A 12,396-nucleotide genomic window follows, 5' to 3' on the forward strand; every position below is an offset into this window, starting at 1 on the left:
GAGCATAAAAAAGCAGTCACCTTAACAGTTGCCAGCTTACTCTTTGAGGGTAGATCCAGGTTTTATGCTTATGTTAGCATTTACTGTAATTACGCCCTTGAGCAGTTCCAGTCTTTACCTGGGCAACCTCACTAGCATCACCCACCTCTTAGTCTCAAGTTATCAAGAGTTGAACTTCGGTGACCCGAGATGGCTCTTTTATTGGCAACTGTTGTGACCCTGGGTAGGTCTGTGTGTAGACATGGGATGAACTGGGAGATTGGGATTGACATATATGCACTACCATGTGTAAAACAGATAGCTAGTGGGAACCTGCTGTAGAGCACAGGGAGCTCAGCTCGGTGCTCTGTGATGACCTAGATGGGTGGGAAGGGGGGAGGGGGGAGGGAGGTCCCAGAGGGAGGGGATATATGTATACATATAGCTGATTCATATGGTTGTACAGCAGAAACTAACACAACATTGTAAAGCAATTATATTCCAATAAAAAAAATTACTGATTTTTTTGGAATTCTGTATTTATGCAAGTGTGGTAGCAAGCTTTCTAATCATGTAGTTTTGTGTATGCTATTTTTAAGGTGCTTAAAATTATTAAAGTTGCTTAATCTGATGAATTAGATTTGCAAGAGCTGCTTTAGGTGCTTGAGAAAAATTGGTTCATTAAATTTAAAATCTTATCTAAGTGTTAAGAGAATCAATTTATTCAAACATTCTAAGGAAAATGATAAATATGTATTAAGTATTTGGGAATAATTTAATCTGTTAAATGTAATAAAATGTAAGTAAAAATGCTTGCTTTATATTTTCACAAAATAGATTTGAGATAAAAAGATCTACAAGAATATCTAGTTTAAGATTAAAATATGAATGTGAATTAAAACACAAGTAACTGTCAATGTTCCTCCTTGAACATTCTTGTAAAAACCAGACAGATACTAAAAATAAATTACTAACAATTCTAGTGCCAGGTTTTTTCTTCATTTTTAATATGAGACACTCATTATTCATTTATCGACACTAAATAACAAAGAATCCATTTCATACAAAATGAAGGGTTGTCTTAAGTTTTCAGTTCTTAAAGCTTATTACTAATAACATAATCACATTTATTTTTCTTAAATGGCAGCATAGAGAATTACTTACATATAACACATTATGAATGAAAAATAAGTAAACTTTTCCCTTATAAGAATAGCTGATATAAAAATTATTCACCTGAGAATAGATTCTTTGATTTTATGTAACATGTTCTTTCAGGAAGGAAAATGAAAAATCAATGTCAGGAATATTAAAAATACATGAGGGGTGGGCTTCCCTGGTGGCGCAGTGGTTGAGAGTCCGCCTGCCGATGCAGGGGACACGGGCTCGTGCCCCGGTCCGGGAAGATCCCACATGCCGCGGAGCGGCTGGGCCCGTGAGCCATGGCCGCTGAGCCTGCGCGTCCGGAGCCTGTGCTCCGCAACGGGAGAGCCCACAACAGTGAGAGGCCCGCATACCGCAAAAAAAAAAAAAAAATACATGAGGGGTAAGCATTTCTATTTAAAAAAAATTAATGTGTATTTATGTTACATAAAAATACAGCATGATTTTTCCTCAAATTCAGAGCACATTTAGAAGAAAATGTTGTGTGACCAACAGAACCATAAAAGCATGACAACACTTACCCTAAATAGAATTGTGCCCCTATAAAATAGTGTTACTACCACTAGCAAAGCATCTGTCATATTATATTAAAGTACATAAGTATCTAACCTCTTCCTACTAGACTGTAAGATCTTACATGGCCAAAGTGGATAGTTATTGTTCTATCCAAAGAAGCCATTGCTTGAAACTTGATCACTAAGATGTCTGTTGAATAAAATTACTCTAAAAACATTTTAATGATAAAAATATTGGTTTTAGATAGTTTGGGCCAATTTAAAGGAAAAAACGGCTTTAAAGAAAACCCACGGCCTTTTACTGAGAACAAACTGGAAGAAAGATTAAGAGCTTACAAAGAGAAATGTAAAGGATGCTCATCATCATGTTTTTCAGGCCTTGTTCCTAACGCTGCAGATGTTTGCTTTATTAGTCGTGAACCACGGTCGCTCCGTGAAGTCCGGGTGTTCACTTTTAAGATTTGATTGTGGGTGGAAAATAGAAGGCAGGTGATGCGGATTTTTCTAATTTTTCCTAATATATGTATTTATATTTATTTGTATTGGTACAGAAAAAAAGTTTTGAGATTATAATTTAAGACATTTTGAACTATACACTGTCTATTAAGATAAATTTCATATTTGACCTGCTGTGTCCTTTTCTTCCCACCCCACTTACCCTTGTTTTCCTAAGTAGTAGTTAAATTATACTTCTGAATAGAAAAAATTCTCTTACTGTGAAAAAATGGGAACAGAACACTCCTACATTTTAATTTTAATTAAATTAAAATAATTTAATTCATGACCAAAATATATTCACTCTAAGTACGTAAAAACTTTTTAAAAAGTCCTTTTAAAAAAAAAATGCTTACAAGAGCACAATAGTGAAGTAACTGAATGAACTTAATAGATAGGAAACGTGATTATGATTGGTCAGCAGAGCTACAAAAACACCCCCCCCCCAAAGAGAAACCCTGGGTATTTACATGAATATTAGACACTAAAAGATATCTCTTTACGGCACTGGTTAGCAATGACTTGCTTAGAAAATACAATGCACTATTTACTAATTTATCTACAAAGGTAAAGATTTTCTTTCCAAGGTTTCCTTGTCTTCATCGTGTAGTACTATAGTTTAAAAGTTACAACTTTTACTAAAGATGGAAAAGCGAGATTCTCAGTTGAAGAACCAAAAGGTAGGTATCATGAGGCAAGTGCCTTGATAATAAAAGATTAAACATACTAGGCCAACTGAATCCTACGAGGGGAAGTAACTTCGCTGCAGGTTGTGGAATCCAACCAGAGGCTGTAAAACAGCTCATTTAGATTAGTTAGAAGACAGACCTCTGAGACGGCAGGTAACGTACCTGCACTGTTAGCAATGTGGCCAAAGCAACAGAGGAAGATATCAGTCATGTACCTTGTACGGAGGCTGAGAAAGGTACACTATTGTACATCAGCTGCTGGAGCCTAAAAGCACAGCTGTCTTATTACACGGGACGGCGAAAACTTAAGTTTCACCTACGTTAGTTAACAGCTTCATTAAAGGGTTTGGATCTTTAGAGTAGCTCAGTACCAAATCTTTCTGCTGTGGCTGCTGTTCTTTAAGACTCTTCGTAAAGCAATAAACACACCCCTAATATATTTGTTTTCACAAAGTTAATAACTTTCACTCATCTGGTTGAAATATAATGTCCACTAGTAGGATTTATATTATATTATACCTATAGTCCACACGTGGGATCTACAAGGAAATATTTCTAAGACTATCTATCTCGACCATAATCTTACTTCAACTCTGTCAGAGAGTGAAATTCTGGTTTCTTATTAAAGGGAATTATGTATAGTTTACTTATCCTTAATTTAAGGCCCAAAAGTTTATTTACATTCCACCACGTTCCAAAGTGAATCTGAGATGAGTAACTAAATAAATCTACATAGTGATATAGTTAAAACTCTATAAAGGAGAGAGATATTCAAATAATATAGTTTATTTCTAGAATAAAAAGAAGATGTGTCCTTTGGAAGGAAGATGACAAAAAAATTTCTATCTTCCACGAGGGGTGGAGGAGAAGGTATGGCTTAATTCTTGTAGCTCTATAGATGTCTGTCATTCTAGCCACAAACAGTCAAAAATCAGACTATTACATAATAAGATTCTACACATAGTCTTCCACAATAATGGAAACACCTCTGAATTTTACCGTAAGCAAAAGAACCGTAACAAGAGCACTGTACCAGAGTTACTTATGTCTAAAATCATCTAACAGAACAAGGTCTCGTTTCAGTTATTCTGGCTGATGAGTGCCACCCAGTGAATGTCACTTCCTGCAGACCTCTATGTGCACTGAGACTGTCCAGCGTTCAGGTTTTTAGGACGCCAACTTCCATTCAGTTTCTTTTAGAAATTAAAAAGGAGAAGCAAACTTTTGCTTTATGTCTCTGTTCTATGTGTTATTTATGTATTCGTTTTTTATTTAGATTGGGGTATTACATACTTATGTAACAAGATGGTATAAACTTAAAAGAGAACTGTTCAAAATAAAATGATCCTATCACTATTGCTTCAAATCATAAAATCACAAGCACTGTTTCTGAAAAGTGAAAAAGTACCTATTCAACTTCACATACAGACTACAGTGCAGTATACTTCAGATACAAACGTGCAGTTTCAATGCATTATACACAAGTTTTATTTGAAGAAAAGCAAAACACACAACCAACAGCATTTCAATTAACGAAGTCAGGAAAATCCCACGTGCTTTCATGGTTCTCCAATTACCGTTCAAGCAATAAACGTTTAAACCAAAGTTAAAATAAAGTGAAAAAGAAAGAAGGCAGTAAGAGACTGAGCAACACAAATTCAAAATACTACTCTGTCTTCCTGTGCTCTTTCCCACCAAAGTGTGCTGTTCGGAGTACCACAAGTGTTATCTTCTTCCTCTTGTTCTTTAATGAGTTCTACAAAAACCTAAATGAAAATAAATTAATGAATACAATATTCTGTTGTGCAATTATCTTACAAAAATTTAAACTAAATCAGCAATGGCATAAGGCAATACCTAATTACATTAACGATTCAAGTATCAAGAGATATACTGCCATTAATATTATTTAAACAGAATAATCTCCACTAATCCCACAAAAAGATGAATGTTACTTTAGAGGATTAATAGATTATTTGTTTTTTGATTAATATATTAAAGTAGCATCATAAAAAATTATAAATATTTAAGCAATGTAATTTCAGATGTGCTAATATGAAATACCACCCATCATGACTAATTTTCTTCGAACTGAAGAAAAAATACTGAGCTATTCAAAATAAGCAGATGGAGAACCTCAAGTTGTTTAAAATTTACAAAGTTTAGGAATATTCTATAGCGATTGGTCTCTGGCTCACAGTCTCCTTCCCTGTCCAATATATACCTAAACAATTAGATACTGGACACTTTCTTCTACAGAAGAACTTTTAAAATTTAACTTTATAGTACCTGTTCCAATGTCGCTTGAGAAAAGCTGTATTCTTCAATGGCAAAAGTATGTTTCGCTGTTAACATATAAAAATAATATTTCACTTATTAATATTTTTAAGTAATAAAATGGCAATAACTACTGAGTGGCTAACAATCTGTTTTTTGTTGTTGTTGTTGTTTTAATCTCTATAATCAACTCATTTCAATTTAAAGCTGCCAATACAGGTCACTTTCCTCTATCTGCTTCCTTTCTCTCCCAGCCGCCCAATTCTCTACGGCCCATATTTCATGGGACCGACTTGCCTTATTCACCTTTTCCAAGCAGCCCCTCTTTCCCCTCCTTTTTCCTTCTTCCTCATGACTCCTGTTTTCATGTTTCTGTTGCTCCTGCTCTCTCTCTCCCATCCCCCAGTTCCAGTACAGTCCATTCTGGACTTCTTGCACTAGATTCTGGATATTATTGGCCACGCGTCCATATGCTTTTCTGTATTTATTTTAGGTCCCTTTGTATTCTGTCCCAATACCAAATTTCTGGTTTTCTATTCATTCCTTTAATTCTCCCTAATTACTTCAAATGTTCTCTTTAATCATAAAGAAAACACTAGGAGGGAATTCCCTGGTGGTCCAGTGGTTAGGACTCTGTGCTCTCACTGTGGAGGGCACGGGTTCAATCCCTGGTCGGGGAACTAAGATCCCACAAGCCGCGAGGTGCAGTCAAAAACCAAAAAAAAAAGTATATTTAATGAAGTAACACTTTTTTTTTTCTTTTAAAAAGAAAGCACCAGGAAGTTTCATAGTTTACAAATGCCGTAAAATAACCTGTACATGAATACGTGCCCCATCCAGGAGACTGCCTCTCTCTGCTGGTGAGGTATCTTTATCCCACCTACCATTTATTTTTAAAATGCCAAGATCCAATAAACTTCTTTAAAGTTTAGATTTAGAAATGCCTACCCTCTTGCACTATGAATTCTCCTCTCCCTTCTCTGCCTGCCACTGGTGTCTTGCTACTATTGCTACCTCTCTGGTCTAATACGAAGTAAGGATTCACGAAATTCAGTGCTCCCACTTCTGGACTGAACTAGTGAGGGCTAATTAAGATGAACTTTCTCAGAGATGCAACGTGAAAAACCACGGTGATGTCCAGAGTGAAAGGTTTACACTACTATACAGTTAATCTACAAAATCCCTAGCGTGTGAGTATTTACCTACAGTTTACATTAAATTAGTAAAAGGTCATCTTCCTACTTACCATAGTTTCTACAGTAAACTTGAGTCCCAACTTCTAAACTTTTAAATAAAATTCTTTAATAATTCGAAAGCCACCTCACAATGTTTTTCAAATATTACTTACCTTCTTCCAGCTTAGAAAAAGATTGTGAAAGGGACTGAACATCTTCCTTAGGAATTTTATAAGCCAAAATAGAAGAAAAACTGAAAGCAAAGATAAAATACAGGTAAATTCAAAATAAGTACTATGCATTCTGAAGCTAAAGTTCAACATTTTGAAAGTTCAAAATAAAACTCCAATAACTTATTTTGATACTTATTTAGATAAAACTTATTTGAAATCTTAAAATATTTCCATGCACAATAAAATAACTCTCTCATTACTCCTGGAAAAGAACTTTGAAAACTTTAAATACTATTACATGTTGAAAGATCTAACATTAAAAAATAAGTCAGCTTCATAAAACTCCATTCATCAAACTACATTAGTCCAATATTGGTTATACTACATTTTTCATTAATCCTTAATATAATAACCACTTTTTACGATTATTGCTGTACAAAGAAATGTAATTAACATTTTTAAACCTTTACCTTTCCTGACGGCTTGCATTTGGGAAAATACGCTGAATTTCTCTTTGAAGACGGTCTACTTCTAGATTTTCTATCCAGTCCTTTAATTTGATTTCCAAAAAGTATCCTTTTCCAAATTTACTCTTTAGATGTTGGACGGTCCCAATACACCTGTAGTAATTTTTAAAAGGAAGTACAGATATAAGATAACCTGACAGTTTTGAAGATAATTTCTCACTTAAGAATGATTTAAATAAAATTCCTACGTTGGAATACTTGTCAATTTATATAAAAGTTGCAAATATAAGAGATAATACAAGTCTTCATATACCCCTCCCCCAATTTGTTTCCCTAATACTGTCATCTTGTATTACCATGACACATTTGTCAAAATTAAGAAACCAACACTGGTATATTATTACTGAGTTTACTGCCTTTACTTGGACTTCACCGGTTTCTCCACTAATGTCCTCCTTCTGCCCCAGGGTCCACCCAAGATCCCACTGTGCTGTGGGGCCACGCCTCCTCAGTTTCCACTGCTCGGGGACACTTTCTTATTCTATCCTTCTTGGTCTTGGTCATGACTTGGACAGTTTTGAGAACTGTTTTTGTAGAATGTCCCTCAATTTGGGGTAGTCTGATGTTTTTCTCATGATTAGACTGGGGTGTGGGTTTTTGGAGCAAAGAACACAGAGCTGAAGTACTTTCTCATCACGTCTCAGGGGGCATGTGATGACCACGTGGCCCTGCCTGGTTAGGGTGGTATTTGTCCCATTTCTCTGCTGTAAAGTTACTATCCACCCCTTCCCATACTTTAGAATACAGACTGGCTAAGTCCAGGCGACGCTTGGGAGATACTACACAATGTGGCATCTTTCTGTAAAGAGATGTGTCTCTACTCCCACATTTATTTACTTACTCCATCGCTTACCTATATGAGTATGAACTCGTATATTTATTTTATACGCTGGGTTACAATCCCATACAATGCCTACCAATTTTTTAAAATAGCAAATATCATGCCTGAAAATAACACTCTCAGTTGTTGAATAATTAAGCCAATTCCAAATGCAGAGTGGCTGGCCAATTTTTGGGAAAAAGAAACATATTTCCAAGTGATTCTACAGAAAGCTGATAAAACAAGGGAGCATTTTTTAACATTTAAGCTAATGTGTATTATTATAAGTTTCTGAAATGACGGCGTTCAAAATCCAGACGCGTGCCCCACCCTGCGCCCCTCCCCTCTCCGCGGCAAACAGCCACCTTAACTGCCCAGACACCAGGATAGCCACTCGGTCACAGACAGCCTCCACCTCCTCCATGCAATGAGTGGCCAGGATAGCTGCCCGCGTTTTGTTGTTAAACGCAGCTCTAATTGCTCTCCTACAAAATATAAATAAAATGAAAAGAAGGAAAGGTGGCACCTGAACTTTCATGAAAATACCTGAGTTTTAAAAATCCAACTTTTTGGTTAATTTAAATTTATCAAATATCATTGCTATAATTAGTATATTCTGCCCAACTGTGATTCTTCTATCCCAACTCATTTTACCTTATTTTTGAAAGCTTGTCAAATGGAAAGAAAGTTCACAATTTCAAGCATTTCTATGGGTTATAAGTATGCTAACCAACCGATTACAGAAACCGATGGCTTTTCATGTTATGACAAAAATAGCCACAGAATCATAGGGAAACCTTAACATGCGTCTGAACCAAACCTCACATTTTATAGACATGGAAATCTAGGCTCAAAGAGTTGGTCAAACAATGATGAGTGCCTGGAAAGAGAGTTCCAATGGACATTTAGGACAATACTGTTATGAGATGTTTACTTACATATGTTACTTTATATAGGAAAAAAACCTTTAAAAAACTATTCAGACAACAGTACTCTCATTTTTGTCCTGGCATATATAATATACTGTTAACAGCTGATGAAAAATATGATCAGGTTTAAAAAGTTTAAGGGGATCTCGAGAAATTTTTTTTTTTTTTTGCGGTAGGCGGGCCTCTCACTGTTGTGGCCTCTCCCCTTGCAGAGCACAGGCTCCAGATGCGCAGGCTCAGCAGCCATGGCTCACGGGCCTAGCCGCTCTGCGGCATGTGGGATCTTCCCAGACCGGGGCACGAACCCGTGTCCCCTGCATCGGCAGGCGGACTCTCAACAACTGCGCCACCAGGGAAGCCCTCGAGAAATTTTTAATTACGATTTCTCCTTTTGTGCAGGATGTTTAATTGATACGTGTATGTAACTAACACAAAACCACCCATGATGCTGCTACAGCACAATGGGTCTCAAGTGTCCCTGATGTCATACTTACCACATGTGCTGTTTGGCTTTAGGGTCCATACCTGTGGATGGTTCGTCTAGCAGAATAACGGGAGGGTTCCCCAGCATACTCAGAGCAAAACACAGCTGGACGGAAAGAAAACGGAGCGTGGGGAGGCTATAAGAAACTCTATCAGGTGGACCTAGAGTCTGTCATACAGAGTGAAGTAATTCAGAAAGAGAAAAACAAATATCGTATGCTAACACATATATATGGAATCTAAAAAAAAAAAAAGGTTCTGAAGAACGTAGGGGCAGGACAGGAATAAAGATGCAGACGTAGAGAATGGACTTGAGGACGGGGGAGGGGGAAGGGTAAGCTGGGACGAAGTGAGAGAGTGACATGGACATATATCACTACCAAAAGTAAAACAGATAGCTAGTGGGAAGCAGCTGTACATAGCACAGGGAGATCAGCTCGGTGCTTTGTGACCACCTAGAGGGGTGGGATAAGGAAGGTGGGAGGGAGACGCAAGAGGGAGGGGATATGGGGATATATGTATACGAATAGTTGATTCACTTTGTTATACAGCCGCAACTAACACAACAATGTAAAGTAATTATACTCCAAAACAGATGTTAAAAAAAAAATAGAATCTGAAAAAAGAAAAGAAAAAAGAAACTCTACCAGGCACCAGACTATACACACACTTGTCGTTTAACAAAAGTACCTTTCGCTTGATTCCTGCAGGTAGTTTCTTTACCGTTTTCTGGAGATGTTCTTTTAAATCAAGTGCATTTGTTATTCTGCAAAGTACACAATACAAAATGAGTGTACCATGATGCACATAAATACAAATATAAAGTGATCACTGACACTGTTTTTTTCCTAGAACAATTACTCTGTTGAAGCTCACTTTAAATAAATTAATATCTTGATTAAAAGGTTCACTTTAAAATATGTTTCATGACATTTATAGGTACATTCATTCTGTATTTATAAATAAAAATGTTTCATTTTCATGGCTGTCATCATTTGGTAAAGAATATATGAAAAATTAATGATCTTCTTCTATGAAAATTATGATCCACGGAAAGGCCTGTTATGAAATTTTAAAGCCGTGGCATGTAAACCTTTCTCCAGGTAACAAAAGGGTTCTAAAGACAACTATCTTACCGAATTATGACCTCTTTCATGTCACTGGCACTCATTCCTTTCACAGCTCCATAAATTTCAAAATGTTCCTGTAATGTAATCTCTGGCCACAGTGGGTTTATCTGAGGACAGTAGCCCATACACTTTACGGAATCATCATCTCCAGCTGGGTCTGAAGAATAGTCTCCTAGAAATACCTGCAGAAATATAAACCAAGTGTAATGACTATTTTTGCTTAACTTACATCGTAAAGGAAGTGGCAAGTGGGTTAATTCAAACTCCTTCCAAACTCCTGACTTCCTAAAGTCAGGGTCACAGCAGGTCAGATTCTCACCCCTTTCTGATGAAGAAACGACACACATGGCTGCGTCAGAGATGAGTGACATGGCCAGAAAAGGTGGCCAGGGATGCCGGGTTGGGTGGGAAGGCAAGGTCCATTTTAACCAGGAGGATCAGGGGGCCCCACGGAAAGGTGATTTTTGAGCCAAGGGAACAAGTGAATTTGATCATCTGGTTTTCTCTGGGGTAAGGAATAGCCAACATAAGGAATACCTAAGGTAAAAGGAAAAGAGTAAAGTGTGCCTGGCATTTTCCAGCAAAGCAATGAACCAGCGTGGCTGGTATGAAGGAAGCAGGTTCCTGTAATCAAAGGCTAGCTGACGGCAAGGCCAAGATTAGCTCCTCTATTTCCTGAAGTTAATACAACGGGCTCCTATTAAGTCAGTGGACAAATCACCCATGCTTGTAATCAGCATAAAAGCAGAAATACTGTACATGTGTGTGTTCTGCATGTGTGCATGCAAATTTGACTATGTACATTATTCTCACAGATAACCAAAAAGATCATAATTTGATCAAGCTATCTTAAAAAATTAATACTAAAAACATGAAATTTGAGCATCAAAATCCCATTTGTCACTAAGATATTTATTTTATTTTATTTTATTTTTTTTTTTATTTTTGGTGTGTGGTATGCGGGCCTCTCACTGTTGTGGCCTCTCCCGTTGCGGAGCACAGGCTCCGGACGCGCAGGCCCAGCGGCCACGGCTCACGGGCCCAGCCGCTCCGCGGCACATGGGATCCTCCCAGACCGGGGCACGAACCCGTATCCCCTGCATCGGCAGGCGGACTCTCAACCACTGCGCCACCAGGGAGGCCCAAGATATTTATTTTAATTAAACATATAAATCATATTCAATATATCCCACACCATTATACCATACCTGGCCTGAAGTTGGTTCTATATCACCAACCAGAATATTAATAATTGTACTTTTGCCTGCACCATTTGGACCCAATAGTCCCAAGATCTCTCCTAAAGGAATTAAAAGAAAAATTGTCATATGTAAATCAAACTAAAAAATGAAAATTACTCTTCCAGAAAAGTTATTCAAGAAAAAATACTTAAATACCGGCCTTTTTTCACACAGAAGGAGACATATTTATTTGCCACTTTCTTTAATTTTCTTGTAGGAAGAAAATCTTTCTTTTCTTCATATTCTTTATGCAAATTGTTGACCATAATGGCTGGCTTCTAATAAGGGAAATAGGATTTAAAAAAAGAGTTATAACTCAGATATCCATCATTCAATGACAGGCCGTACACAGCTCATGGCCATATCATAAGAACTATATTTGCTAATAAGGGGTACTGCATAGATAACTATCCATTTATGACGGGAATAATGGCTTGTTCAAAAGAAAGTGGACCAACATATTTTTTCAAAGACAGATTTCTTGGAGATCAATTCATATAAGGGGACAATTTTCGAGGCTAGCCCTGTGCAGAGGGGCTGTTCACTGCTCACCACACGTGGCTCAGCAAGAGAGACTGAGTTACCTCCTCGTGGCGCTGGCAGCTCAGCAATTCTTTGACCTTCACCCTTTCAGCTCTGACATCTTCATCTTCATCCTCATTGTTTGGTGGTTCTGGAAACTTCTTACTTTTGGACTTTGTTGTAAGGGTCCTGAAAGTATAAAAAGATTTTCAAATAATTAAATGGTAAGAAATTGAAGCACTACATAGAGAAAAGACTGAAAAAAATATAGCAACAT

The 12,396-nt window shown here is 37.1% G+C and overlaps 1 protein-coding gene across 5 annotated transcripts in view; it reads right to left on the reverse strand.

Annotated features, from left to right (window-relative positions):
- Window positions 1-3,658: 3,658 nt before the first annotated feature.
- The window catches only part of ABCA5 (ATP binding cassette subfamily A member 5), a 64,695-nt gene continuing 55,957 nt past the window's right edge, over window positions 3,659-12,396 (reverse strand). For 4 of the 5 annotated variants that reach the window (XM_081220466.1, XM_081220467.1, XM_081220468.1 and 1 more), the window contains 11 exons: window positions 12,182-12,308; window positions 11,758-11,875; window positions 11,565-11,656; window positions 10,363-10,538; window positions 9,917-9,992; window positions 9,238-9,332; window positions 8,180-8,299; window positions 6,938-7,087; window positions 6,468-6,547; window positions 5,132-5,187; window positions 3,659-4,608 (listed from right to left, as the gene is read on the reverse strand). In XM_081220466.1, coding sequence (XP_081076592.1) covers window positions 4,501-4,608; window positions 5,132-5,187; window positions 6,468-6,547; window positions 6,938-7,087; window positions 8,180-8,299; window positions 9,238-9,332; window positions 9,917-9,992; window positions 10,363-10,538; window positions 11,565-11,656; window positions 11,758-11,875; window positions 12,182-12,308 — 1,198 coding nt within the window. In that variant the 3' untranslated portion in view covers window positions 3,659-4,500. Of the gene's footprint in view, window positions 4,609-5,131; window positions 5,188-6,467; window positions 6,548-6,937; window positions 7,088-8,179; window positions 8,300-9,237; window positions 9,333-9,916; window positions 9,993-10,362; window positions 10,539-11,564; window positions 11,657-11,757; window positions 11,876-12,181; window positions 12,309-12,396 lie in introns of those variants that run through there. The other variant, XM_081220470.1, reaches the window with a different exon arrangement.

Source organism: Mesoplodon bidens, assembly GCF_964165515.1.
Source record: "Mesoplodon bidens genome assembly, chromosome: 19".
In the NCBI taxonomy this organism is placed as follows: Eukaryota; Metazoa; Chordata; class Mammalia; order Artiodactyla; family Ziphiidae; genus Mesoplodon; species Mesoplodon bidens.